General features: G+C 37.6%; 1 protein-coding gene across 6 annotated transcripts in view; it reads left to right on the top strand.

Moving 5' to 3' along the window:
- RPRD2 (regulation of nuclear pre-mRNA domain containing 2) overlaps nucleotides 1–25078 on the top strand; it is an 82078-nt gene that overhangs the window by 13285 nt on the left and 43715 nt on the right. For all 6 annotated transcript variants that reach the window (XM_061183544.1, XM_061183545.1, XM_061183549.1 and 3 more), the window contains exon 2: nucleotides 24498–24627. In XM_061183544.1, the coding sequence (XP_061039527.1) occupies nucleotides 24498–24627 (130 nt within the window). The remainder of the gene's footprint in view (nucleotides 1–24497; nucleotides 24628–25078) is intronic.

The following is a 25078-nucleotide window of genomic DNA, read 5'->3' as shown; positions in this document are numbered from 1 at the left end:
TGCAGTTCTAGAAGTTCATAGAATTTAAGAATCTTTCATATATTTTTATAGCTGTTGTGCTAATATGAAAATGCATCTCAGAGAAGGGATTTCACAGGGACAGCAATATCTTTAGTGCTGCTGGATTTTTAAAAATAACCTATCAAAAACAAAGGGTTTATAAAAATTTAAGCTGGAATAATAAAGACCAAATATTAATCATATTTTCATTTAAAATTTTAAATTTGAAATTAAATATTTTTTAAAAAGAAAATTTCATTTCAAGATACATTTTGGAAGATCAATTTCACTTTGTTTTAAAAGTCTTTAAAAACCTGATAATAGAAAAGTGAATAGCTTTTTGAAATCCATTTATAGGTCATCCTTACACATATATACTGTGTTTAGTATAAACTAGGATAAGAATTCATTTCTATTCTCCTATTCATTCTTATCCTCAGATTGCCATGTACAGTACATATGTATAAACTGATAAATGTGGATAAGATACAGAGAAAATAAAACATAGCAGTAAACAAAAAATACAGTATGAATTTGACTTTGTACAACAGCATTTTCTAGAAAGTGGTGATGTTTAGTTTAGGTTGTCACTGTCAAAGCTTAGGTCCTACGAAGTTAAAGTTAAACCTGTTTCATGTTGCTAGACTTTAGTACCTTTAATAAAATGCTTCATGAATTTCCAGAAGGAGTGGGGATAGGCTATTCAGTATTTTCCAAATTTATTTGACCATGGAGTTACTTTCTTTTCTAGCCATCTCTTGTGATTACTGTTCCGTGGAACACACATTGGGAAGCTTTGTTATGGATGTTTTTCTAGGAAACCCCCAATTAAAGAGCAGAGAGAACCAATTTATATTTGTGTGTAAGTAAGAAAGGCTTCATGGAGGAAACATTTGTTCAAAACAGATGTGAAGCAGGTGAAAGAAGGCATCTCAAATACAAAAAAGGTGTAAAAGAATCAGAAGCAGAGAGTGAACAATCAGAAGTACACATAGACAAGTGAGGATGGAAAAGACAAAGAGAAGCAATAAAAGCCATGATTTTTAAGACATGGTGGGGAGGGAAGGTATGTTGAAAACAAAGTAACTATGTATAGGCACAAAAGCTACAATAGATAGTGATTGTAACACTGGACAAAAATTACTTTTTTGTAATACTGGTATTAGTATATTTTCGGATTTATTCGAAGCTTTTAGAATTCAAAAATTGAAGTTAAGTCAGTGAGCCCAGATATTTAATGTATTTCATATTTTAAAACATCAAGTAAAAATGTAAATTTATAAAAACATAAATATTAAACATAGATTATCATTGTAATGTAAATCATCAGCTGTTCCTGGCTTTGCTGCTTCCTTTGACTTTGGTTTTTTTGTCTGAGGTACCTTTATAATTGCTTTGTGTGATGTAGCTGGTTGGGTTGGACTTTAGTATCTTCTTGCCATATTTAACTCCCCTGACCAGTGCTTTCGGAACCACCTGTCTATGTTCAGTAGTTCAAAATTGCCCAAGTTTTGACTTTTTTCTTGGCCAACTTGGGAAATGTTTCCCTAATGGAGTTTAAATCCTTTCTTTTCCCTAGGAGAGATTCTTTGTTATGGAAGGTTCTTTCCCTCAGGTGCAGACTCTCCCTATAAGTGGGCCATGACAAAGGTAGAGGGGGGTGAGTCAGGGGAGTTTCCTGAACTGCATAGTTAGTAGGGTAAGGAGTTTGTGGTGAAAGTGAGAGGAATGGGGGTGGGTGAGTTGGTAGGAAAGAGATAAAGGCAACCAAGGACGACGAATGAACTGCTTTTGTATTATGCCAACAAAAATATTGTATTTTGGTCTTTAAAATAGCAATACCTGAAACTGATATTACAGTTTCCAAAAATAAATGATAATATGTTTGGGGGAAGTGTTCAGGAGCCACTATAATAATCTAACCAAATGACAAAGATTTGAAAGAATATAAGTGATAGTGGAGAGGACAGATAAGATATAAGAGGTATTTAGAAAGTAGAATTTGACAGAACTTGCTGACCAGTTGGATGTACGGGATGAAGTTAGAGGAAAGCTTGGAAGATGGATCCTGTGGATTCTGTCTTGGGTGACAGGAAATTTGGGAGGAAATAGATGATAAAAGCAGGCTTGCACACATGGAGTTGGAGTGTCTGGAGGGCATCTGAGACAAGTTGTTTAATAGATAATTAACCATTTTGGTAGTGCTTATAATCCTAATATTGGCTAATATTTATTGACAGTTATATGCTTGATGCAATTCTAGGAATTTTTTGTGTATTTTGTCATGTAATCTTGAGAAAAACCTTTGAATAAGTAGGTACTATTATTTCATTGTATAGATGAGAAAAGCATCTCATTGTATAGATGAGAAAAGGTCATGCAGTTGGAAATAGGGGCTGGCCTTTGAAACTAGTTCTGACTAACTTAAATATGTTCATAACCACTATATTGTATTTGGGAGGGAGCTTTGGACTAGAGATGGAGACTTAGGAATTGTAATTATATTGGTAGTAGTTAATGAATGAGCACTTCAAGGGACACGGTATTTTAAGTGCGAAGAGACTAGGGCCAGTGAAAGAACTTGGGAAACACCAGAGTTTCAGAAGAAAAGGTGTCTTAGGTAGAGGAGAAGATCAGAGCAAAGTAATTTCTCAGAAATTAAGGGAAGAGAAAGTTTGCCAATGGAGTTTCCAAGGAACATGGTTCTGGGAAAGGGCATGATTGTACTGGGGAGAAGGGTGAATAGGACAGTTTCTGTTTCTGATGATATGACAGACTAGATATTTTGCAGAGAGACTATATTTTTTTGCCCTAAAAAATAACTAAATCCTGCAGAAATTGTAACAAACATAACTTTTAAAAATAAACTTTATTCTAGAATAGCTTTAGATTTACAGAGAAGTTGCAAAGATGGTATAGAGGGTTCTAGTATACCCTGCACCCAATTTCCCCTGTTAACATCTTACATTGGTATATGGTACATTTGTTACTGCTAATGAACCAATACTGATAGGTCATTATTAACTAGAGTCCATACTTTGTGGATTTCCTTAGTTTTTGCCAAATGTCTTTTTCTGTCCCAAGATCCCATCCAAAATTCCACATTACATTTAGTCATCATGTCACTTCAGGCTCCTTTAGACTGTAACAGTTTTGAGGAGTATTGATCAGGTATTTTGTAGAATGTTCCTCCATATGGATTTGTCTGGGGAATTCCCTGGTGGTCTAGTGGTTAGGACTCCGCGCTTCCACTGCAAGAGGGCCTGAGTTTGATCCCTGGTTGGGGAACTAAGATCCCTCAAGCCGCTAGGCGCGGCCCAAATGAATAAACAAAAATATGCGTTTGTCTGATATATTTTTTTTTTCATGATTAACTGGGGCTATAGGTTCTTGGAAAGAACACAGGAAAAGTGCCATTTGCATCACATCACGTCAAGAGTATCCTGTCAACATGACTTATCACTGATGATGCTAACCTTGATCACCTGGCTGAGGCAGTATTTATCAGGTTTCTTCACTGTAAAATCACTGTCTCCCCCCACCCCCTTATCAAACTACACACTTTGGAAAGAAGTCACTGTGCACAGTACACACTTAAGGAGTGCAGAGTTGATGTTCCACCTCCTTGAGGGGGCAGTATCTTTGTGCATGGAAGGTTACAAGCTTAATTTTTAATGCATTACTGAGTGTGCTAAAAAAGTTAGGGCTCTCTCTAAGGGTCTCTTCTCACAAAAGTGAAGAGTCAGCTGAAGCAGGAACAATGAGCTGTGAGCAAACAGAAAAGGCAAGGTTGCTCTCAAAGGCAAATGCCCATATTAGCACTAATGGGAACCTAAGCCTTTGGCCCACAGCAAAGTGGAAGAACCCTCTGAGAAAGATGCTAAATTGGACCAAGGTCAGTACTACCCTGATTCTGCCATAGCACTTGCAAGTACACTTCAAGAGAAAGTTTTTTCTGGTTTGGCTCTTTGAATTCCCACAGATAAAATTCAACAGAGAATTACCAAACACAAGGAAATAAGTCACTTTGAGTGAGATTTGGTAGAAGCAAACCGCTAAAGACTTAAACTATTAATGATAAGATACAAAATATAAAATAATCATGTTTAAATTAATAAAAGGGGCTAGGGGCTTCCCTGGTGGCGCGGTGGTTGAGAGTCTGCCTGCCAATGCAGGGGACACGGGTTCGAGCCCTGGTCTGGGAAGATCCCACATGCCGCGGAGCAACTGGACCCGTGAGCCACAGCTACTGAGCCTGCGCGTCTGGAGCCTGTGCTCCACAACAAGAGAGGCCGCGATAGTGAGAGGCCCGCGCACCGCGATGAAGGGTGGCCCCTGCTCGCAGGCAACTGGAGAAAGGCCTCACACAGAAACGAAGACCCAGCACAGCCAAAAATAAATAAATTAATTAATTAAAAGAATAAATAAATAAATAAAATAAAAGGGGCTGCTCTTCATTGCGGTGCGCGGGCTTCTCATTGCGGTGGCTTCTCTTGTTGCGGAGTGTGGGCTCTAGGTGCACGGACTAAAGTAGTTGTGGCGTGCAGGCTCAGTAGTTGCGGCACACGGGCCCTAGAGTGTGCGGGCTTCAGTAGTTGCAGCGCACAGGCTCAGTAGCTGTGGCTTGGAAGCTCTAGAGTGCAGGCTCAGTAGTTGTGGCGCACAGGCTTTGTTGCTCCGCAGCATGTGGGATCTTCCCAGACCAGGGATCGAACCCGTGTCCCTGCATTGGCAGACGGATTCTTAACCACCGCACCACCAGGGAAGTCCTGGAAGGCGGATTCTTAACCACTGGACCACCAGGGAAGTCCCCCAACAGCATTTTAAAATTAAGTTGTGTACATTGTTTTTTTTTAAGACATAATGCTGTTGCACACTTAATAGACTACAATGTAGTGTAAACGTAACTTTTATATGCACTGGGAAACCAGAAAATTCATGTGACTCACTTTATTTCTATATTTGGAACTTTATTGTGGTGGTCTGGAACCGAACCCACGATATCGCAGAAGTATGCCTGAACTGAAAGGAAAATTTACCAGCTTTGTTATCCTAGTGAGAGAGTTAAAATGTAGCTGTTAATTATTGGTAGTTTAAGCAGATACAAAATATGTAAAAATATAGAGAATTTATACTATACTACCATATCTGATTTAATTGGCTCACATATAGAGAACCCTGTGCTCCAAAATTAGAAAATGTGCATTCTTTTTTGAACAAACAAGGAATATTTAAACCAATTAGTGATGTGTACTGGCCCCTAATGCAAGATTAGTATAATTTTAGATCCTTTGTATCATGCAGATTCATGTTCTTTAGCCATATAGTACTTTTAACTTAAAAGTTAATAGCCAAAACAAAAATTTCCCCTTTGCTTGGAAATTAAAATGTGCATTTCCAGATAACTCATGGATCAGAGAATAAATCATAGTGGAAATTTAAAAATACATAGCACTGAATAGTAATAAGAACACTACATCGAAACTAATAACTCATTTTATTGAGTGCTTACCATTTGTTTATTTGGGATCCATCAGTGAATACATCAAGATTTCTGACCTTGTGGATCAATAAATATAATGAAAAAGTAAATTACCTATTATGGTAGAAAATGAAAAAATCGTATGGGAAAAAAGTAAAAAGAGCAGGGTAAAGGGCATTGGAATTAACGGTGGAGATTGGGGGACCGGTTGCAGTATTAAAGGAAGCACTTAAAATAGGCTTCATTGAGAGAGTAAGAATTGAGTAAAGACCTGAAGACACTGAGTTACCGGGTGCACATCTGGAGGAAGAGGATTCTAGGTAAAGGGAACAGTTAGAATTAAGACGCTAAGTTATGAGTATATCTGGTATGTTCAAAGAATAGTGTTCCAGAACACTATGGCTGGAATGGAGTGAAAGTAGATGAGGTCAAAGAGATAAAGGAGATGGCAGATCACGTAGGGCAAAGTCTTTGGCTTTTACTTAGAGTGGAAGTAGTAACCATTGGAGAGTTTTGAGCAGAGAGTTTTGAGCATGCTCTGACTTACCTTTTAAAAGAATTCTCCACTGCCATATCAAGAATAGACTATAAGGAGGAATGGACAGAAGCAGAGAGACCTATTATAAGAGTAATGTAATAGTCTAGGTGAGAGATGATGATGGCTTAGATTGCAGTGACAGGGATAAAGGTCATAAGAAGTAAATGATTTCTGGATACGTTTTGAAGACAGAACAAATTGCTGACAGTATGAGAAAAAGGAGGAATTAAAGATAATTCCAAGGTTTGTGTCCTGAGTGATAGAAGGATGGAGTTGTCATTAACTACGTGATGAAGGCTTTGAGTAGACAAGATTTGGGAGAGATCAAGAGTTTAGTTTTTTGTTTTTTTGTTTTTTTGTTTTTTCTTTTTTTTGAGAGGTGGCTTTTTTTGTTTTGTTTTGTTTTTTTTATTTATTTATGGCTGTGTTGGGTCTTCGTTTCTGTGCGAGGGCTTTCTCCAGTTGCGGCAAGCAGGGGCCACTCTTCATCGCGGTGCGCGGGCCTCTCACTATCGTGGCCTCTCTTGTTGCGGAGCACAGGCTCCAGACGCGCAGGCTCAGTAATTGTGGCTCACGGGCCTAGTTGCTCCGTGGCATGTGGGATCTTCCCAGACCAGGGCTCGAACCCGTGTCCCCTGCATTGGCAGGCAGATGCTCAACCACTGCGCCACCAGGGAAGCCCCAAGAGTTTAGTTTTTAACATGTTGAGTTTGAGGTATCTTCTAGATACTTTGGTGGAGATGTCATGTTACACAAGTAGGTATATGGGTCTTGAGTTAAGTCTGGGCTGGGATGCAGTAAAGCTGTACCTAAGGGAAATTTGTAACCTTAAATGCAAGAGGCTGAAACTTAATAAGCTAAGCATCTTTTGTTTAAAAAAAAAAAAAAACAGGCAAAGAACAACAGAATAGGCCCAGCCAAGGAGAGTAGAAGGAAGGAGATTAAAAATAAGAGCGAAGAATAAGTACAAAAGAAAGATAAAATAGACAAAAGATAAAAGACAAAACTTGCTTCTTCAAAAAGCCCAGTAGGGGCTTCCCTGGTGGCACAGTGGTTAAGAATCCGTCTGCCAATGCAGGGGACATGGGTTCGAGCCCTGGTCCAGGAAGATCCCACATGCTGCGGAGCAACTAAGTCCATGTGCCACAGCTACTGAGCCGGCGCTCTAGGGCCCGCAGGTCACAACTACTGAGCCCGTGCACCTAGAGCCTGTGCTCCGCAGCAAGAGAAGCCACTGCAGTGAGAAGCCCACGCACCGCAACAAAGACCCAATGCAGCCAAAAATAAAATAAATAAAATTTAAAAATAATACTAAAAAAAAAAGTAAAAGATAAACCTTTGTCAGGATTGATCAAGGAAGAAAAAAAGAGGAAGCATAAATAAACAATATTAGGAATGGAGAGGGGGCATGACTACAGATAAAGTAGAAATTTAAAAATCATACGAACAACTTTATGCCAATCAATATGAAAACTCAGATGAAATGGACAAATTCCTTTAAAAATTAATAATCCAAGAAGAATTAGAAAATTTGAATAGCTCTGTAAGTATTAACCAGACTGAGTTAGTAGTTTGTAAAATCTTCCTATGAAGAAAACATCAGGCTCATGGAATGAACATCTTTGGCAGGAGGGCAAGAAGGTCTCAGAAGAGCTCAAAGATGAATGAGATCATATCAAAAGGATGTAAGAGCTGGCTTGAAAGGGATTTTACTGGCTAACTGTGGGACAGTTTGTACATCAAAAAGAATGACAGTAACGAATGAGGAAAAAAATCCCTGTGTCTATAGTTATATTCATTAAAAGAAAAGAGAAAGAGAACAAGGGAGGGGCAAGAAAGAAAAACTCTTTATAGAAGAATGTCATCTAATAAATTGCATACTTTTTGTATGTTTAATGTTAAATGACTAATATATATGTATACATTTTTTTTTTTTTATAATAAATAGCTTGTCCTAGGTGAGGACATGGAGAGACATCTGGCCATTGTAGTAGACAGTGTTCCAAATATTTGAAGGAGGAGGGAAGGTAAGAAGTGAGAAGGTAGCTATGATGGATTATGTAATTAAGGGAGGGTTATTTTCAAATGAAAGTCACTTCAGTATACAGAATTAGGGAGCCATTAACTAGTTTGTTTTTTAACAAACTTTTTATGATTATAAAAGTACATTGTAAAATTCAAACTATACATGTGTTACAAAATGAAAAGTAAGTTACCCATCACCTTCCTCTATATGCCAAGTTCCATTATTAACAGTTTCTTATTTTTTTCTTATATACGTTAACATTGTTGTGCAACCATCACCAACATCATCTCCAGAACTTTTTTTCATCTTCCCAAACTGAAACTCTGTACTCATTAAACAGTAACTACCCATTCCTCCCATCCCATAGCCCCTAGCAACCACCATTCTACTTCCTCTTTCTATGACTTTGACTACTCTAGGTACCTCATATAAGTGGAATCATATAGTATTTGTCTTTTTGTGACTGGCTTATTTTACTTAGCATAATGTCGCTTTAAGATTCATCCATATTATGGCATGTGTCAGAGTTTCTGTCCTTTTTAAGGCTGAATAATATTCCATTATGTGTGTGAGATTTATATATATGTATATCACATTTTGTTTACCCAGTGTGTTCTTAAAAGAGAACTGACTATAGACATAGATTTTTTAAAATTACAAACAAATACATCTTCAGCTTTACATTAATAATTTTTAAAGCCTAAAGGAAATGGAGAAAATGTCCATAAAAATATTGGCTTAATATATAGAATATATATATTCTTTTTTTTTTTTAATTTATTTATGGCTGCGTTGGTTCTTCATTGCTGCACGCGGGCTTTCCCTAATTGCGGAGAGCAGGGGGCTACTCTTCGTTGCTGTGCGCAGGTTTCTCATCGCGGTGGCTTCTCTTGTTGCGGAGCTCGGGCTCTAGGCGCGTGGGCTTCAGTAGTTGTGGCACGCGGGCTCTAGAGCGCAGGCTCTCTAGTTATGGTGCTCAGGCCCAGTTGCTCCGCAGCATGTGGGATCTTCCCGGACCAGGGCTCGAACCGGCGTCCCCTGCGTTGGCAGGCGGACTCCTAACCACTGAGCCACTAGGGAAGTCCTTATATTCTTAATATATAGAACCCTTATTGGCTTAAGAAATAGAAAACCTGAGAAAGGCCTAGAACCCAGCTGGTTTAGCAGCCATACATTGTATGATCATGTAAGTGTGTTTGCTTTTATTAACGTGTTCTGTGGCTGAGTATTAGTTTGAAATAATTTTTTGTCTTCAAAATTTTAAACAAGGCTGTTTTTCGTATCCAAGTGGATGTCTTTGCCGGGCTGCATCAGATCTCATCAAATTAAAAAATAATCTCTATGACTTACATTCAAGGTTGTAACTATTCAGGATTCAGTCTGTATTATAGTTATTTGTCTGTGATGAATAATGCTGCTATGGATACTTTTGGGCGCATGTGCAAGAGAGGAATCGCCAGATTGAAGCGATGCAACTGTTTGACTTTACAAGTGTGTGTTGTCAATTTGTTTCTCATTTAAAATCCCATTAAAAGTACTTTAAAATGATCAATAAAACTGACAAATCTTTAGCCAGACAAAGGAAAAAAAAAGAAGATGCTAATTACTAATAGCAGGAATGAAAAAGGAACAACAGTACAGATCCTGCAGACATTGAACTTCCAGAAATTTTGTAGTTAGATTTTACAGTTAGGTCTATAATGCATTTCGAATTAATTTTTGCAAATGGTATGAGGTGTGGGTCAAGGTTGTTCTTTGTTTTTTTTAAATGGATGTCCAACTGTTCCAGTGCCATTTGTTGAAAAGACTGTCCTTTCTTTATTTCTTCATTAAATTGCCTATGCACCTTTGTCAAAAATCAGTTAACCATATGAGTCTATTTCTGAACTCTGTTTTGTCCCATTGATCTGTGTCTGTCCTTTTGCTAATGCCTCGCTGCCTTGATTACTATATCTCGTTTTGAAATCAGGTAATGTGAATCCTCCAACAAGATTTTCAAAATTATTTTAGCTATTCTAGGTCTGTTGTCTTTCCATTTAAATTTTATTTTATTTATTTTTAAAATTAATTAATTTATTTTTGGCCCTGTTGGGTCTTCGTTGCTGCGTGCAGGCTATCTCTAGTTGCAGCGAGCAGGGGCTTCTCTTGTTGCGGAGCATGGGCTCTAGGCACGTGGGCTTCAGTAGTTGTGGCACGCAGGCTCAGTAGTTGTGACTCGCGGGTTCTAGAGCACAGGCTCAGTAGTTGTGGCACACAGGCTTAGTTGATCCATGGCATGTGGAATCTTCCCAGACCAGGGCTTGAACCCGTGTCCCCTGCATTGGCAAGTGGATTCTTTTTTTTTTGGCAGGCGGATTCTTAACCATAACCATTGCGCCACCAGGTAAGTCCCCCATTTAAATTTTAGAATCAGTTTGTTTTTTCCAAAAATCATGCTGGGATTTTGATTAGGATTATATTGAATCTATACATTAATTTGGGAGAGAATTGATATCCTAACAATATTGAGTCTTCCAACCCATAAATATGGTATATCTCTCCACTTATTTAGGTCTTCTTTGATTTCTTTCCTCAGTGTTTTTTTCTCTGCGTGCATATCTTATTTTGCTAGATTCTACCTAAGTCTTTCTTGCTGTTATAAATGGTTCTACGTAAAAAAAAAATTTTTTCTATCTATTATGTATTCTGCAACTCTACTAAACTCACTCACTAGTTCTTGTACCTATTTGGTAGATTCTTTGTGGTTTTTCTATGTAGACAAATCATGTCTGCAACAAAAGACAGTTGTAATTTCTTCCTTTCCAATTTATATGCCTTTATTCCTTTCCCTTGTCTTACTGCACTGGCTAGAACCTCTAGTTGTAGAGAAAGGGTGAAAGTGAACATCCTGCAGCCTTCAGTATTTCACCTTTATGTATGAGAAAGTCTGTGATCTTGGGATAGGCAAAGATTTCTTAGGACACCAACAACACAATCCATTAAAAAAATTTTTTTTATAAGTTGGACTTCATCAAAATTATGAAATTTTGCTGTTTTAAAGATGCTATTAAGAGATGTTTATAGTGGTTTTATTCATAATTACCAAAACCAAAAAAACCCAAATACCCTTCAACAAACAAACTGTGATACAAACAAACTTTAGGACATCCTTGAAATGGAATATTATCTTACAATAAAAAGAAATGAAATGTTATGTTTTGTATATTTTACCACAATTTTTAAAAAAATGACTTAAGGGAATTCCCTGGCGGTCCAGTAGTTAGGACTCTGCGCTTCCACTGCAGGGGGCACGGGTTCGATCCCTGGTCTGGGAACTAAGATCCTGAATGCTGCACAGCATGGCCAAAAAAAAAAAAAAAAAAGACTTAAAAAAAGAAATGAAGTACTGCTACACACACATAGATACATGTCAAATGTATTATGCTAAGTGACTCAAAGGTTATGTATTATATAATTTCATTTATATAACTCTCTGGAAAGGACAAAACTATATGGTTAGAGAGTGGGGGTAGGAAGAGGGTTCAGTAAAAATGGGCAGGAAGGATTTGGGGGGGTAATAGAACTGTGGGGGTTACACCGCAAAATTTGTCGAAATTTATATACCTGTACATTAAAAAGGGTGAATTTTGGTGTATGTAAATCAAACCTCAATAATAACCCGGTTTTTTTTTTTTAAAAAAGCAAAACACCAACACAATAAATAAGATGACTTTCTGTTTCTCCACATCTTTGCCAAATCTTGGTACTGTCAGCTCTCTTTAATTTTTTGCCAGGCTTGTGGGGCGGGTAAATGCTGTCTCCTGATCTTAATTTGGATTTTTCTGATTATTAATGAAGTTCTTTTTTGATTGGCTATTCAAGATTCCTATTCTGTGAAATGCCCATTTGTTTCTTTTGTCCACATAAGAAGTTACAAGGAGTTTCTCCCAGTTAGAGGTATGTCTTTGTACTCTTTTTTTTTTTTTTTTAAACATCTTTATTGAAGTATAATTGCTTTACAATGGTGTGTTAGTTTCTGCTTTATAACAAAGTGAATCAGTTATACATATACATATGTTCCCATATCTCTGTACTCTCTTTATGATGTCTTTTTGATGAAGAGAGGTTCTTAATTTTAATAATATTAGATTTATATATTTATTGTGGTTAACCCACTTTTTATTATGGTTGGCACACTGTGTTTGGTTTAAGAACTCTTTCCCTACCTTATGGTCATAAAGATGTTCTCCTGTGTTTTCTGCTGAAGCCTTTGGTTAGCCTATTGTATTTGTCCTTATTCCATTCAGAACTGATTTTTGTATATGACATGATAGAGTTCATTTTCATTTTTTTTCTATGTAGAAACATCATTGTCCTATCTACTTTAATGAATAGCATTCTCCTTTTTCCCAGTGATCTGCAGTGTTACCCTTGTCATAAATGTCAGTTAACACAGATCTGTTTATGGGCTCTCCATTTGGTTCTAATGGTCAATTTGGCCATACCTGCGCAAATTCCATAGCCTGTTATATGACGTCGTGGTATCTGGGAGGTCACATTCTTCTACCTTGTGTCTTTTTATTCTTAGGCCTTTGCACTTAACATATAAAATGGAGAATCAGCTTGTCAAATTCCTTAATGTATTTTATTAGGATTTTGACTGGAATTCTATTGAATGTGTTGATCAATGTGGAAGAACTGATCTGATATATATGATAGTCTTACCCCTATGGTACTTCACTCTTTGTATTTAAGACTTCATTATCACGTTATGTGGTTCCTTTTTATTTCTAACGGAAATTGTTATTTGCTAACAGTATCTACTTCAGCAGACACAGAATTTTATCAAGAATTTTTCTGTAAATATAGTGAATGATATTTACAGATTTTCTAAGATAAAGCCATCCTTGAGTTCTTGGGATAAATAAAAGACCATCTTCATACACTAATGCTGCTTCTGGCATTTTTGTGATCCACAGATCATGGGTCCATGTAATCTCAAGAAAGAAATTTTCCCAGCACAGTTAACACACAAGTCTAATTATTGATAGTAAAAAGCAAACTAAGCAATGAAGTGTTTAAGCATTCATTTATTTTGGTAGCTCACAATGAGTCAGGATCAGAGAAGATCTATTGGACTAGTAGCTTCTAGACATGGGCCAATCAATTTAAGAAAATAAAAAAACTAAAGGTGCTGAAATAGGATTGTTCATATTTCCAGTTGAGGACATTAAAATCATTACCATCATTTCATAAAGATATTTTAATTACCAGAAAAATAGGAAGAAGATAATAGAGAACCATTCTTTAACTTGGATACATTTTGCTTTAGGAAAAATAAGCTGCTATGTCCTTATTTTTCTCATTTCTCTGCAAACCAATGGAAATTTCATCACAGGCTATGGCCAGAATTTGGGAACCGCTGCACCAGGCCATATTATACTGCTTCTTGGAAATTTTTCTATACTTATTAGATAGATGGAGAAAAAAGGGCACAGTACCTGACTCTGACAGCTGATTGGCTGACATTATATTATGAAAGTGTTATGGAAATTAATTCCTCTAAGTTTTTGGTAAATGTATAAGTTTATAACTCTTGGTTTCACATATATTGTCTTGGTGGTGGTGGCGACATTGATGTTGAAATATATGACACCCTGGTTATAAAAAGTTGATTGTTTTCTCACAAGTTACTCTTTCCTAATCTTTGTGGCATCTCTCTTCCTTCTGTTAGAGAAGTATAAGGTGTGGAGAGTAAGGTAGATTATTGTGATATAAACTTAAGTACATAATTACCAAGATAGATTTGTTAAAAGAATTGATATGATATATTCTAAATGCACAGTGGAAATGTTTTGGGAATTAATTTGTTGGGATTAGCCACACTAGTACTTCCCTTCATTAATGTAAATAATAAATAGTTGTGCTAATACTCATTGAAGATGAAAAGGAATAATCTGCTTTTTTTGACCTCAAGTTAGACTATGGAAGTAGGCAGTCGGTCAACAAAAACATAATAAAAGGCTAGTTTGTATTCAGCACTATGAAAGATGGAAAAGAAGTAAATGATATAATTCTATTTCAAAGAATTTACAATCAAGCCAAGGAAAAGCTAATGTGTGAAGCAGTACATGATGTTAAATATAAGAGCAGTGTAAGTTCAGAGTTAAGAAAGATGGAAGTGGTTTCAAGAGCTGTCTTTGGGGCTTCCCTGGTGGCGCAGTGGTTGAGAATCCGCCTGCCAATGCAGGGGACACGGGTTCGAGCCCTGGTCTGGGAGGATCCCACATGCTGCGGAGCAACTGAGCCCGTGGGCCACGGCTACTGAGCCTGCGCGTCTGGAGCTTGTGCTCCACAACAAAAGAGGCCGCGATAGTGAGAGGCCCACGCACCACGATGAAGAGTGGCCCCCGCTCGCTGCAATTAGAGAAAGCCCTCGCACAGAAACGAAGACCCAACACCGCCATAAATAAATAAATAAATGAAATAAATTTAAAAAAAAGAATAAAATGTGATAACAACAAAAAAGCACTTTAAAAAAAAAAAAAAAGCTGTCTTTGAGGACCAGGGTTTTGACTTGGGTTTTGAGATGAGAATTCAAATAATAAAAGGAGAAGAGTAATGTCATTTTAGATGGAAGAAATAGTGTGAACATTTTTTTAAATCCATGAACGGACAGCTTGCTATGTAATTAACCAACATTTGAATTGTTCCTGAACAGAGTTTTGGTTATAATCAACTTTTTAAAACATTTCGCTTATTAAATGATATGTACATAGTTACTCTGCATAGTTATTAGGTGTAAGCAATTAAACAACTCATATAAATCTCTATATTTAGTATTACTATAGACAGACCAAGCATTCTGAGGTCAGCTGAGAAGAAAACGTTGAGTTGAAGCCCTCGGACTTCTCTGAAGACTAAGGTTCCCAAGTGATTCCGCTTCTGATTTTTTTGCAACCTAGATGTTTCACAAGCCTCCTAGATATCAGGAGCCAGAATAGAGCAAGGGAGTCCTGGAACTGGAGGAGCTAAGAATAAAATAGCCTTTTCTCTCCCCATTTTCGGAGGCCAGGGTTAAAGAGAAAGAAACTATTGTCATACATATCTTAATTTAGATTAGTTTAATCAAATGGCATTTTCCCCTCATACTCACCTGATATATACTAGCTTACAGGGAAGGAAAACTGGGAGAAAACAACTGCTGTTAGTGAAGTATTTGAGTTGTTCTCTAGTAGGTACTATAAACAGACATTTAACATATATTATTTATTCCTTCCAAACTCTTTCAAGCTATTATATTCATTTTAAGGTATGGAAATTAAGTCTCAGAGACATATAATTTTAGTCAAGGTCATGACTCAGTTATTGAGGTAAAATTTGAATTGATGTATGTCTGAGTCCAATTTCTGTTTTCTTTCTGCTATACCATCCTCTGAAAGGAATGAGAATTCTGCTATATGTATTTGAGACAAGACTCTCCTTAGCACTAAGGTGGGGCAGATTATATTATTTATTTGGTATTTCTCTTTTCACCAGCATTTTCATATTAGTGAGATTAGGGTAAGCTTGAAAGAGTAAATGTTATGAAAGAGCAATGGTGGGGGGTTGTTGTTTAAGACTCTGTAATGTAGACTTAACAGAAGATGGATTTGGTTAACAAGGGACAGGAGTAAAAGGTTCAGTCTCCTTCACATCCTAGATCATTGCTTGGTGTTATCTAGGAGACCCCAAAACATTTGGGGATAATTGATAAGAGAGAGAAACAGATAATTTGGAGCATGCGGGAAGATGAGGCCTGGATGGGGATGATTTTAGAAGGGAGGCTTTGGTTAGTATTCATTTATTCAATAGAAGATAGTAATTGTATACCTGATAAATAGTTGATTGGCATTGAGGTACCAAGCCAGTGTGCTGAAAGAACTCATGGTCTGATGAGGAAACATTTATAAATGGATGTTTTAAATTCCAAGTGAAAAAGTACAGTATCTATATACAAGGTGCTTTAGCAGTATTGAGGAAGGACATAAAATGTAGTGGCATAGGGGTGTTTTCTTTTTAATTTTTAATGTATTATTTTGAATAAGTAAATACATGCCCAAGTCAAATTCCAAAAAGTGTACAATGGAAAATGAATTCCTCTGTCATGACTGTCTCTATCTCTCTTGATCCCTTGGTTTCCTTCTGTAGAGGCATCACTGTTAGCAGTTTCTTATATATCTTCCCAGAGGTATTCTCTATAAATATGAAGTATATGCTTGTTTGTACTTTTTGTACACATATACTAGCAAAGTAGACCCACTGTATCTTGTTTTTGCTTTATATCTTGGAGTTAGTTCTAAATAAGCTATAAGATGAACTATTAAAAACACAGGTTTTTTAATAGTTACATACTTTTCAGCTAGATGGAGGTAACAATTTATTTAGCGAAGCCCCTATTAAGAACTTTTAGGATTTTTCCAGACTTTTGTTGGAAATAGTGCTGCAAGAATATCTTTGTACACAGGGACAAGCATACTGGTGGGATTAATTCCCAGCAGTCTGGAGAATGCATTGAAACTACAGACAGAGATCAGTTATTAAGAAGTTTGTTGTAGTAATGATGAGAAACTAAAGTAGGGTAGTGGCAAAAGAAATGGGGAGGGAAAAAATGAAGTAGAAATTAATGTACTTCATCAATTCTAGGATGTACATCGTCTTTTCACATTTTAACATGTTTGAAATCAGTATATATTTTACAGTTGATGGTTTCATTCAGCTAACTGGAAGCACTTTTAAAATTTCTTGGTGGTATATAAAATGTGCATGTTATAAACAATCTTATCATTTTTTTTTAAAGTAAAGATTTTTATTTTTATTTTTTTAATTAATTAATTAATTAGTTAGTTATATTTGGTTGCATTGGGTCTTCGTTGCTGCGCGCGGGCTTTCTCTAGTTGTGGTGAGCGGGGGCTACTCTTCATTGCGGTGCACAGGCTTCTCATTGCGGTGACTTCTCTTGTCGCGGAGCACGGGCTCTAGGCCGTGCGGGCTTCAGTAGTTGCAGCACGTGGGCTCAGTAGTTGTGGCTTGCAGGCTCTAGAGCGCAGGCTCAGTACTTGAGGCGCACGGGCTTAGTTGCTCCATGGCATGTGGGATTTTCCCGGATCAGGGCTCGAACCCGTGAGCCCTGCATTGGCAAACAGGTTCTTAACCACTGCGCCACCAGGGAAGCCCAACAATCTTATCTTAAATTCAGAAATACGCAGTAATAAGACGGTAGGATTAACAGGACTTAAATGTAGAAAGTAAGGGGAAGCAAGAGGCAAGGTTGACATATATTTTTTGTTTTCTTCACTTTCAATATGTATACCATTTTTCTATTTTCTGTATGGTCTTCATATTTGATTAATGATTGTCAACTCTACTACTGGTGGATATTTAGATTCTGATTTTCTTTTGGCTCTTTACAGATCATTGATAACACTAGTTATAACAGTATAACTAGTTATAACAGTAGTTTTCTGTTTAGAGTTAGGGAATGTTTGGATTTAGTAGATTTCTAGATAATTATATATAACGATATTTAACAGATGTTCCTAGTGGCAAATTATTGAAAGAACTTCTGAGTTGATACTTCACAAATGTTGAGAGACCATTTTGAATTTTTTAGCTTAGATGTGGCTCTTTCAGTGTACATTGAAGTCATTTACTCGGGACTCGGGTTCTAAAATCAGTACCTAAGACAGAAGATTAATTCTTAAAATCGTGCACTAATTACAGTACCTTACGGTATCTTAGATGAAGTCTAGTCCCTATCTACTCTGTATATGTACTCAGAAGCCAGCTACCTTATGGGATTATTAACCAAACTGAATAGAAGACTATAGTACTCATTTTCATGAGTACTTTTTCTTTTCTTTGTATTTTCCTTCTCTTTTTTTCTAATTTATTTATTCAAGAAATAGTTACTGAAAGCCTACTATGTGTTAGGCATGGTCCTAGGTGCTGAGAATTCAACACTAAACAAAACTGACAAAAATCCTTGTCCTCAGTGGGGGAGACAGGCAAAAGATAAAGTAAGTAAATTATAGTATATTGGGGGAAAGAAACAAGGGGTGATAGGAGTGTTGGTGGTTTGATGTTGCAGTTTTCCTGGTCAGGGAAATACAGAAAGTCACTGAGAAAATGACATTTGGGCAAAGATTTAAAGGCAGTGAGAGAGTAAACCATGAGATTATATGGGAAAAGAATGTTCCAAGCAGAGGGAGCAGGGAGCTCAAAGGACCCTGAAGCAAGAGTATGCCAGGTGTGTTGTAGGTCTTGCAGTCGCAAGGTGGCCAGAGTGGCTGGAATGGAATGAATGGTTACCAGGACTGGGGATCAGAGAGATAATGCAAAGTCAGATTGTTTAGGACTTACAGGCCATAGTAAGGACTTTGATCTTTACTCTGAGTAAGGACGAGAGCCATTATTGGAGGGATTTAAAACAACAAAATAATATGGTCAGATTTATATTTTGAAAAGATCGAGACTGAAGTGGGGCAAAGGTAGAAGCAGGGAGACCAGTTAAGAGGCTAATTCAATAATTCAAGCAAAAGATGATATGACTTAAACCAGGAGGCAATGGTAAGTAGTAGTTGGAGTCTATGTATTTTTAAAAATTTGTTATTTTTAAATAATTTCAAATTTAAAGCTGCAGTATATTACAAATTCCTCTGTGTGCGTTTCACCAGATTCCCCAGTAATTAACGTTTTACCATATTTACTGTAATCTCTTATTGCTCTCTTCATACACACACACACACACACACACACACACACACACACACACACACACTTTTCTTCAGAGCTATTTGAGAGTATGTTGCAGACATGATGCCCTGTTTAATACTTCAGTGTCCTTAAAAACAGTTAATTTCCTTATATAGTTGTATTAATAAGCTTGGGCTGCCATAACAAAATACCACAAACTGTGTGGCTTAAACAGCAGAAATTTACTTTCTCACAGTTCTAGAGGGTGGAAAGGCTAACATCAAGGTCTGACAGGGTTCAGTTTCTGGTGAAAGTTCTCTTCCTGGCTTGTAGATGGCCACCTTCTTACTGTGTCCTCACGTGGTGGAGGAGGGTTTGGAGGGAGGGAGAGTTCCTCTGATGTCTCTTATAAGGACACTCGTGTCGTCTTACCAAGGCCCCACCATTATGTCCTCACGTAACCTTAATTACCTCCTTATAGACCTTATCTCCACATACAGTAACATCGGGGGTTAGGACTTCAACATATGGATTTTGGGGAGACACAGTTCAGTACATTGCAACAGTTGTTATGTAACATCTGTACAACCACCAAAATCAGGAAATGAAAACTGATACAGTACTACCATCGAATCCATAGACCTTAATTGAATTTTGCCAGTTATCCCAATAATGGTCTTTAAGAGTCCAGGGTCATTTGTTGAGTTAATTGTCGTACCTCTTTAGTTTTCTTCAGTCTGGAACAGTTCTTTAGTCTTTCCTTATCTTTCATGACCCTGAAATTTTTGAAGACTATAGACCAGTAATTTGTAAAATAATCCATAAATTTGTGTTTGTCTGTTTTTTTTGTTTTTGTTTTTGTTTTTAGATTCAGGTTATGCAGTTTTGGGCAGGAATACCACAGAAGTGGTGCTGTGTTCTTAAAGCATTATATGTATTTGGAGGAACATAATGTCAATCTGCCCCATTAATAGTGACATTAACTTTTATCACTTGAATAAGTATATGTTTTCTATATATAACTGTGAATTCATACCAAGACTTCCAATTACAGTCCAGCACCACGGGGTTTATTCTAACCTCCTTCTTTCCGCATTTGTAACTTCCTAAGTCTGTATATATTTCAAAGGTAGCATTACTGAGATCTGCATTGTGAGTTTGGATATGGAGTGTGAAAGAGAGGAGTCAAGGATGACCCGATTTTTGGCTGAAAAAAGCCACCACAGAAGAAATGCCATTTACTGGGATGGAGAAGACTATAGGAGGAGAGAATTAAGAGGAAGAGATCAGAATATCACATGTTGAGTCTGAGCTGTGTATTAAACATCCAAGAGAGATGTTGGGTAGGAAGTTGGATATTTGAGTCTGCAGTTCAAAGAACAGGTCCAGGCTGAAATACAAATTAGTTTAAGACAATCAGTTAAACTTTTTGGACAAAAATGATTATATTTCCTTAATCAATAATGGAAGCAGCAAATATGTATTACAGAAAATTATAATACAGGCAAACAAAAGTGAAAAAAATAGAAATCAGTACTGTTAAAACTTAATTCCTGATTCTTTCTGATCTCTTTCACAGATTTTTTTTCTAACATGAGATCATTTTGTAATTACTGTTTTTTCCCCCCAGTTGATGATTTATTTCCATTTCCGTAAATTTTCATTTTATCTGATCCCAGACCATATTCACATTTCTTCAGTTGATCCAGAAATGTCATTTACAGCTGGCTAGTCCAAACCTATATCCATTTCAGAAACACAAATTAGTTACATCAGATTGCTCTGTACCTTGAGTCTCTTAATCTCTCCAGTAATAGTTTAGGGCGGGAATTTCCTGGTTAGGACTCCAAGCTTTCACTGCCAAGGGCCTGGGTTCAGTCCCTGGTGGGGGAACTAAGAGCCTGCAAGCCACGTGGCACGGCCAAAAAAAAAAAAAGTTTGGGGTAATTTGTTTTGGGAAGTCGAGGTAGAGAGGGGTCAGAATCTGACATGAATTAAATTTAAAATTTTTGACTTTTTCCTATGGGTGAGTAGAAAACACTGAAGATTATTTAGGATGGGTTATCGTAGAAAAGGGAAGTTCTGTGAGAGAGAGAGAGGGAGAGAGGTGTGTTTCTGGGAACTGTGAGTAATTCATTAAAGGTGGAATTTTGAATTTGAAGGGGAAAGAGATGAGACTGGAAGAGAAGGTAAGATCCAGAATGTAAATGAAGACTAAGGTGTTTGGGCATTTTCTAGTAAGCAGTTGGAAATCATTGACAGATTTGATCTGAGAAATAGTTGGATACTGTTTACGTATTAGAAGATGAATTCAGCAACAATGTAGAGAATAAATTTGAGAAGACCAAGTCCACGGCAGGATAACCAGTTAGGAGGCTATTTCAGTAGTAGTCCGAGTCAAAAGTGATGACCCAACAAAGAGCAATGGTAGGAAGAGAAGGAGAAGAGGGGATAAATTTGAAAAATATTATTGGAGACAAAATTGGCTGGACTTGGAGGTTTATCAAAAGGGGGTGAGGGTCAGGTAGGGAGGAAGAAGAGCCAAAAAAGACTGCTGAAATTCTAGCTAAATATAAGAGCAGTAACAGATGGAAGAGGAGGAAGATTATTAATAAAATATTGAAAAATCAAGTTCAAGGTATCTCTGAGACTTTGAAGTAGATGTGTGCATTGACTGGTAAAGGGAAATCCAAGCATGAAATCTATGGATGTGGGAGTCATTGGTACTTAGGTGGTAGTAGTTAAATGTGGATAATTATGCCGATAGCATTCCATTTTCTGTTGACTAAGCACAGTCCTAAATGCTTTGCATACATTGTTTTATTTAATTCTTATAACAACCCATGAGTTTGTCATTTTGCAAAGGAAAAAAAAGTAATATATAGAAGTTAGGTAATATATAAGACCCTAAAGCTAATAAGTGACAAAGCAAGGAATAGAACAGACTATCTGATTTTGAACCTGAAATCTTACAACTCTATGCTACGGGTGAATCGAGAAGAGTGCTCAGGGGAGAATCCTGGGGAGCATCAACATTTAAAGGAGGATAGGGACTGGTGGCGCGGTGGATAAGACTCCCACTCCCAGTGCAGGGGGCCTGGGTTTGATCCCTGGTCAGGGAACTAGATCCCACACGCATGCTGCAACTGAGAGTTAGCATGCCACAACTAAGCCCGTGTGCCGCAACTAAGAAACCTGCATGCCGCAACTAAGGAGCCTGCGACCTGCAAATAAATAAATAAATAAATATTTTTTTAAAAGAAATAAATAAAGGAGGATGATCACAGGCAGAGCTGCCTACCTATCATGTCCACCTGTGTATATATATGGAGGAAGAGCTAGAGACGTCAGAGGAGAACTAAGAGAATGATTATAACAGAAACAAAAAGGGATTACTATAGCACATTATTCTGTGTGTCAAAGCCTGGTGGAAATGATAGTTCTTTGTAGAAATAGCATTTAGAAAAATCTCCTTTTGGGGCTTCCCTAGTGGTGCAGTGGTTAAGAATCCGCCTGCCAATGTAGGGGACACAGGTTCGAGCCCTGGTCCGGGAAGGTGCCACGGAGCAACTAAGCCTGTGTGCCACTAACTACTGAGCCTGTGCTCTAGAGCCCGCAGGCCACAACTACTGAGCCCACGCTCCTAGAGCCCGTGCTTCCCAACAAGAGAAGCCACTGCAGTGAGAAGCCTGCGCACCGCAACAAAGAGTAGCCCCCGCTCGCCGCAACTGGAGAAAGCCCGCACACAGCAACGAAGACCCAACACAGCCAAAAATAAATAAATAAAATAAATATATTAAAGAAAAATCTCCTTTGGGTTTAGTAAGTTGGAGTTTGTTGGTAATATTGGTAATTGCTGTTTGAGTGAAGTGATGGCAACATAAATGAGATAACATAATTTATATAAGGCTCCTCACATAGTAGATTGCATATTTTTTAAGTACAGAAAAAAGGTAGCTCCTATAATTATGGAGTTACTAGAAATTAGAGACAGTGAGTATATAACACTCTTTCAGATCCCTAATCTGAAAGATCTTAACTGACTCAGGTAAATTGATCTGGATGGGTTTACTTACATATGGGTACACTTTTTTTTAAAATAAATTTATTTATTTATTTAATTTTGGCTGCGTTGGGTGTTCGTTGCTGTGCGCGGGCTTTCTCTAGTTGCGGCGAGTGGGGGCTACTCTTCGTTGCGGTGCGCAGGTCTCTCATTGCAGTGGCTTCTCGTTGTGGAGCATGGGCTCTAGGCACGCAGGCTTCAGTAGTTGTGGCACATGGGCTCAGTAGTTGTGGCACACAGGCTTAGTTGCTCCGCAGCATGTGGGATCTTCCTGGACCAGGGATCGAACCCATGTCCCCTGCATTGGCAGGCGGATTCTTAACCACTGCGCCAGCAGGGAAGTCCCTGGGTACATTTTTTGAGAGAACATAATTCCCATCTAATGATTTATGCTTCTCTGTGAAATAGCATATTAAGCTTATCTCCTGAGAGTGAGAAAGAATGTGGTAGGAGAGGGCGCTTGACAAGAGTGGTAAAAGTTTGAAATAGCTCTTACAGCAAATGAGAGAGGATGCTGATTAAAGACATGTGGGAGGAGGGCCCACTGAAGGAAGGGACTGAATTTACATTGTTTCAGTACTTCTGGTGGTATGATTTTTCTTCAGCAGAACCCAGAGGCAGAAATAAAGGTGCAGTAAAGGCATTCAGTTAGATTGATCCAGATTTAGGATTTTGTTGAATACATGTGATAGAAAGCCTAAATTGTAGGGAGGATGAAAAGCAAAGGAAGGTTTTGATATAAGAGTGGTTTCGATAATGGATCAGAAAGACTCTGGAATTGGTAGAGAAAGAATTGAGTACTGGAAGAGACTATATGTGAGTTAGAGAAAATAAAGAACTGAAATCTTGATGAAATTGAAGGACAAATATAATGGAGTGGGCGGTTGTGGTCAGAAAGGGTGATTTTAAAATGTAGAAAGAAGTGGTTCTTGGAGGTCGCTGCATTTGAGGTCGAGACTAGAAAACATGATGAATCATCCGTATGGACAGTAAAAATTTTCAGGATAATAATAAAACTTAGGGTGGCTTTGCTCAAGGTTCCAGATAGTAAATTGATTGGGCCCTGTCCTGGACCTTAAAAAAGGTTGACGTGGGTGGGTTTATGGGCTCAAATTACTTATTTCCCAGGACATTCGCCTAGTGATGAAAGTGGCAGCAGAGCCTCTCTTCCAGTAGATGGGAGGACTTAGGTGTATCTGGACTGGTTGATGAAAAGAGTCTGTCTGCAATAATAATGTAGAGGAGGTTAAGCAATTGGCTTGCCTAAGGTCACATTCTGATTGGATTCTAAAACCCATGCTCCTTCCACTAACCCTGGTGTTTTTACAACAAATTGAACTACTTCAACTCAATTTTTTATCTTCCCAAATGTTTGGGAGAACAGTTTTGTTTTATTTGAGCTTCTCCAGAGTTAATGGATTTTTTAGTGCCAAATACATACAAACTGAAGTAGAAATTTACTAAAGGAATACCTTGAACAGAAACTTAACCTGAAGCAGTCAAGGTTTTTAGGCATTAGGTTCAGTAACTTGATCCATTAGCTCATTTGTCTGTTTATTCATCATCCATCCTTGTAGTAGCAGTTATACAGTTTGAGAACACTGTATTTGGAATAAGTTGCACTAAGTATAAATTGACTCATTTGGTCTTATTTATTGTCTCTTGTCATCTCCAGCTGCCTATCCCCACCGTTTGAATCTCTTTTACCTTGCCAATGATGTCATACAGAACTGTAAAAGGAAAAACGCAATCATATTCCGTGAATCATTTGCTGATGTACTTCCTGAAGCAGCTGCTCTAGTGAAGTAAGTAAATTCTTACTCCTCTTTGGGATCTAAGCTTAGAAAATTTAGAATTTTAGTTTCCCGTTAGTAAGAACTGTAATAGTTAGTTGCACATGCTTGAAGATCCAAGGATATTTTGTCCAAATTGTTCATTGTAACTTTCCTGGTAATACACTTTTCTTTTAAAGACTCTTTCCTCCCTTTTTGAAAACTTGTCTGTTATTTATGCTCTGCCTCTTCTCTCCTAACTTGACCAGGAGAGTGTATCTCCTGGTCATACTCTCTGGCTGTACTTCTTTCTAACTGCTTTTTCTGTTTTTGTGTTTTTTACACATTTCCATTTTTCTTTCAGAGTCTTTCTGAAATCTTGCCCCCTTCATGAAATCTGTGTAATTAGGGAGAAATGAAAATATTTATTCTTAATTCCATACTGATTTACTCCATTTGCAAAGTTGTATCCAGCATTTCCCAA

This window comes from Eubalaena glacialis, chromosome 3 (assembly GCF_028564815.1).
Source record: "Eubalaena glacialis isolate mEubGla1 chromosome 3, mEubGla1.1.hap2.+ XY, whole genome shotgun sequence".
NCBI classification, from domain to species: Eukaryota; Metazoa; Chordata; class Mammalia; order Artiodactyla; family Balaenidae; genus Eubalaena; species Eubalaena glacialis.
The sequence above is the reverse complement of the archived record's forward strand: the minus strand, read 5'-3'. Positions and strand labels throughout refer to the sequence as shown.